This window comes from Dendrobates tinctorius, unplaced genomic scaffold (assembly GCF_039654945.1).
Source record: "Dendrobates tinctorius isolate UK_male_01 unplaced genomic scaffold, ASM3965494v1 ptg000136l, whole genome shotgun sequence".
Lineage (NCBI taxonomy): Eukaryota > Metazoa > Chordata > Amphibia > Anura > Dendrobatidae > Dendrobates > Dendrobates tinctorius.
This window is the reverse complement of record NW_027361804.1, coordinates 6,182,530-6,187,898: the sequence shown is the minus strand read 5'-3', so window position 1 is coordinate 6,187,898 and position 5,369 is coordinate 6,182,530. Positions and strand designations below refer to the sequence as shown.

General features: G+C 46.4%; 1 protein-coding gene across 1 annotated transcript; it reads left to right on the top strand.

Moving 5' to 3' along the window:
* The first annotated feature begins 1,439 nt into the window (after window positions 1-1,439).
* On the top strand, window positions 1,440-4,961 carry LOC141048529 (uncharacterized). The gene has a single exon (XM_073544219.1). It carries the CDS (start codon window positions 1,453-1,455, stop codon window positions 3,736-3,738), a length of 2,286 nt encoding a protein of 761 aa, XP_073400320.1. The 5' UTR covers window positions 1,440-1,452; the 3' UTR covers window positions 3,739-4,961.
* The last annotated feature ends 408 nt before the right edge of the window (window positions 4,962-5,369 follow it).

Here is a 5,369-nt window from a genome sequence, read left to right as displayed (position 1 = left end):
GCCTGACCGTGAACTGTTCCTTGACCCCCCGGTGTATATTTGTCGAGCCAATCTGAGCTCCGACAGTACCGTGGACTGTACCTCACTCACCACAGCAAACTATGGACTAAGGACCCCACAGAAGACATCAGAGACAAACCGCTGCCGCCAATACCCGGATCGTCGTTGAGTTCATGACTTCACCGGATCAACCCCGCGTTGACCATTGTTGGTGCCATCGCTTGCTTCGTGAACTCTACAGCCTGGAAGTCGTCTGACCGGATAAGTTACCCCCTAAGTTCTTCTCTCCCCATTATTACCTTTATTTCCATAAACAGAATATCCTTTACTACTGAACTGCCTGTACCTCCCCTGTTTAACTGTTTATCTCCCTGCGTGGAGTACACCCCTGTTAAAGTACGTTAACCCTTGATCTGTCTCCTGTCTGTCACTGCATTCCGCAATCTGCTCACACACACATAAATTTAGGGGAAAAAACATAACTGCTGTGCTGTGCTTACAAGAACGCCACTCCTCTGGGCTCTGAAAACCTCCTTCCCTCATCAAACTTGTGCCAAACGCTCATGATACACCACCATTATCGTTGCTAAAGTGCTGAAAATATTTTTGTGGCAACGCAATTTCCACACTTTAACCGAATGTTACCGTTTTTCCCCGATTTTATAAAATTTTGCTCTGGTTTCTGATCACGAATCCGAATGAGCCATATTCATGCCAAATTTATGTCGGCGATCGTTTTCTGAACAAATTCGCTCATCACTAGTTATCACAATACACAACAATGCAATATTACAAAGCATAGTGAAACTGATTATATGCATTTGTATAAAGGCATGACAAAGGGTTCCACCCCAGGGAGCTACTTCAGCCCATGCAGTGCGAGTACTGAGGCTACCGCACTACAGGCACGATGTAATGACGTCATTATGCCAGCAGTGCATGAAGTCTCAGACTCACAGGCGTAGGCTGAATGATGGATCATAGAGATTTCGGCACCCTGATCCACTTTTCTATTTAACGGTATATACGTTCTGGAAATACGGATACCACTGAAATTGGGATGGCAGGGAGAGAGGAGTGGCTCCGCTGACTTACAGGCCCCTTAGCTATGTACAGTATGCTCCTTTGTGCCAGGAATTCTGTAACTTCATAGATTATTGACTTCTCGATTATAATATTTCTTGATAATAAAGTTATGATTATTACTCTCTTCACTGGTAAAACTCAGTTATAAGAGCGAGTATTAGACAATCAGCAAAGCAGGTAAAGATATATAACCGAAGTAATGGCCCTGCCCTTCAGAGCCTAAAATCAGGAAGATATGAGGAAAATGTTTATCTTGGTGAAGAAGCAAAGCTCAAAGTCTAGAATAATAACGTATCTGCTGGAACACTCCCTGCTGTCAGTAACATCGGTCACATTTGGTTTCTCTGCTCCTCAGTAGCGTCAGCCATGGCTTCTGCTGATATTAGACATGAGCTGGACTGCTCCATCTGTAAGGAAATTTATACAGATCCAGTAACCCTGAGATGTGGACACAACTTCTGCCGGGTCTGTATTGATGGAGTGCGGGATACAGAGGGCGGGTATGGAAAATATCCTTGTCCTGAATGTAGAGCAACATTTCAGAAGTGGCCTCCACTACAGAAGAACATAACTCTGTGTAATGTGGTTGAGAATGTCCGGTCTACTCATCCACATCAGGAGGAGATCACCGGGATCTGCTGCACTTACTGCATTCACTCTCCTGTACCTGCGGTTAGATCCTGTCTACACTGTGAGGCTTCTCTGTGTGATAAACACCTGACAGTTCACAGCAAAGGACCAGAACACGTCCTCACTGATCCCAGCACTTCTCTGGAGACCAGGAAATGTTCTGTCCATAAGAAGATCCTGGAGTATTACTGCACTGAGGACGCTGCTTATATCTGTGTGTCCTGCAGTTTGGCTGGAGAACACCGGGGACATCGGGTGGAGATGCTGGAGGAGGCCTCTGAGAAGAAGAAGAAGAAACTGAGAAATGTTCTCCAGAAACTGAACATAGAGATAAAGAAAACTGAGAAAACAGTGCAGAGACTGGAGGAGTGCAAGAGAAAAGCTCAAGAAAAAGCATCTAGAGAGGCCGAGAGAGTCACTGCCCTGTTTATAGACATCAGGAGACGGGTGGACGATCTGGAGAAGAAGGCCCTGAGTGACATCTCCTGGTGGGAAGAGAAGGAGTCACTGCCACTGTCCGATGTGATCCAGAAGCTGGAAATAAAGAAGGACGAGCTGTCCAGGAAGATGAGGCACATTGAGGAGCTGTGTAACATGACGGATCCACTGACTGTCTTACAGGAACCGGAGACCGGTGACTTGTGTGATCCTGCGGAGGAGGAAGGTGATGAGGACACAGGAGGACATGATGGAGGTGATGAGGACACAGGGGGACATGATGGAGGTGATGAGGACACAGGAGGACAAGATGGAGGTGATGAGGACACAGGGAGACATGATGGAGGTGATGAGGACACAGGAGGACATGATGGAGGTGATGAGGACACAGGAGGACATGATGGAGGTGATGAGGACACAGGGGGACATGATGGAGGTGATGAGGACACAGGGGGACATGATGGAGGTGATGAGAACACAGGAGGACATGATGGAGGTGATGAGGACACAGGAGGACATGATGGAGGTGATGAGGACACAGGAGGACATGATGGAGGTGATGAGGACACAGGGGGACATGATGGAGGTGATGAGGACACAGGGGGACATGATGGAGGTGACGAGGACACAGGAGGACATGATGGAGGTGATGAGGACACAGGAGGACATGGTGGAGGTGATGAGAACACAGGGGGACATGATGGAGGTGATGAGAACACAGGGGGACATGATGGAGGTGACGAGGACACAGGGGGACATGATGGAGGTGACGAGGACACAGGAGGACATGATGGAGGTGATGAGGACACAGGGGGACATGATGGAGGTGATGAGGACACAGGAGGACATGGTGGAGGTGATCGGGGTGCAGAGCTGCTCTCACACATATCACACACATTATCTGCTATGATAAGAGATATAAATGTGATCTTCCATGTTCAGGATCCTGCAGACATATTACTGGATGTAAACACGGCTGCTAATAATCTCTTTATATCAGACGACCTGAAAACTGCGACCTGGACAGAAATAACACAGAATCGTCGAAAAAAAGCAAAGAGATTCCAGTATAATCAGGTGATGAGCAGGAGGAGATTTACCTCAGGACGACATTACTGTGATGTGGAGATCAGTAGATCAGGATGGTGGAGGGTGGGAATGTGTTACCCCAGTATAGACAGGAGGGGGCAGCAGTCAATCATTGGAGATAATAACAAGTCCTGGTGCTTATATAGAGGGCGGGTGTATAATAATGAGCGTTCACTCATTCATGACAGTAAAGAGATCCCATTACCTCACCAGATCTCCAGTGATCAGTCCAGGATATGTCTGGATTATGAGGCCGGGCAGTTGTCCTTTTATGAGCTGTGTGACCCCATCAGACACTTACACACCTTCACTGCCGCCTTCTCCGAGCCCCTACATGCTGCATTATATGTATGTGGGGGATCTATAGAGATATTGGGGAGCAGCTGTAAGAAATTATATCTGATTGGTGGACTGTTCGGCCTATCAGATACAGCAGTGGGAGGGGCCTCTTCCACGTCATCCTTCTTACACGATTATAGTGATTTTCCTATATAACGGTGTAGTGATCGCTCCTCTTCAAGTGATCTAACAGAATGTGTAATTTTATACAATCTCCCTGTAGTCTAATAATCCTCTATATATCAAGACACTGCAATATTACCTCTGGAATGTATGTATATTGTCCCCTACAGCATTATAATTTAAATATGTGTGGCACCCGATTCTGTAGTGCCACAAAATGCCTGCATGTATTATATACTTATACAGGGTTGGACTTGGATGTCTGGGGCCCACAGGGGGATTTGACCCTACTGGCCCACCCTACAGCTATATGCAAATACCTGTAAGCCGTTATCTCCGTTATAGTTGAGCATCGACTGTAAAACACAGGCGGCTCCTGCACATCTACTGTAACTGGGATGTACAAATTACGGTAGTTTACATTAAAGGGGTTATTTTGTTAAATCTCACTTTCTGAGATCCTGCTGTATTCGTCTGTTCCAGTGTTCCTCCTGCTCCTGACTGCTTGTGCTGCTTCCTTGGTGCCGCTGACCTTCACCTGCATTTGCTAAATACTTAGGGTGTGTGCACACGCTGCGGATTCTGCTGCGTTTCCGCAGCGGTTTTGGCCGCTGCGGAAACGCAACAGTTTTAGCTGCGGTGTACAGTACCATTAAAATGAATGAAAAAAAAAACCGCAGTGCAGATTTTTCCGCGTGGTTTTACTGCGGTTTTGAAACCGCAGAAAGAATTGACATGTCAATTCTTTCTGCGGAATCCGCAGCGGTTTCCTATCTCCACCATTGTGGAGATGGTGAAACCGCAGGGCAAAACCGCAGATAAACCGCAGGTCTTTTGACCTGCGGATTATCTGCGGTTTTTGCAAAATCCGCGCGGATGAATCCGCAGCGGAATCCGCAGCGTGTGCACGTACCCTTAAGCTGGTTGCTGCTCTGGCTCTGCCTTCATTTAATTAGCTGCAAAACTCAGGACTGCTCTGCTTAATCTTAGACTTCTACCCAGGCCTCCCTAGATAATCTAACACCTTGTTTGGACTTACTTATCGGTGCATGGACTAGAAATGGGACCTGTTTCCAGCATTCTCAAGTATAGTCTGCTCTTTACAGACTGTTTCACTGATTGTAATTCTCTCTGAGGTTTTCCAACAGGCTTGTTAAGTTGTATTCAGTAGTTATTCTAAGTGTTATGGACTTAAGTGTTCTCTGCACTTGTTTGAAGCACCATGGGTTTTCAATATAGACTTTTTAACCTACAAACTGTGTTCTGTATTGTCTTGCTCACTCGTCAGACCACACTTGGAGGATTGTGTGCAATTTTGGACTCCGGTGCTCAAGAAAGACATTACTGAACTTGAAAGGGTTCAAAGGCGGGCTACTAAAATGATAAATGGAGTTGGTCCACTACAATACCCAAAATTAGGTCTATTTACTCTAGAAAAGAGAAGACTTAGGGGAGACTTAATATATATGTACCTGTATATCAGAGGGCAATACAGAGATCTCTCCAATGAACTGTTTGTACCAAGGACTGTGACAAGAACAAGGGTGCATTCTCTTCGTTTGGAGGAAAGACAATTTCTGCACCAGCATAGAAGAGGGTTCTTCACGGTAAGAGCAGTGAGGCTCTGGAATTCTCTTCCTGAGGAAGTGGTGAGGCCAACTCAC

What these genes read in the sequence shown, in the direction of transcription:
- LOC141048529 (XM_073544219.1), top strand. Translation starts at nt 1,453, where the DNA reads ATGGCTTCTGCTGATATTAGACATGAGCTGGACTGCTCCATCTGTAAG.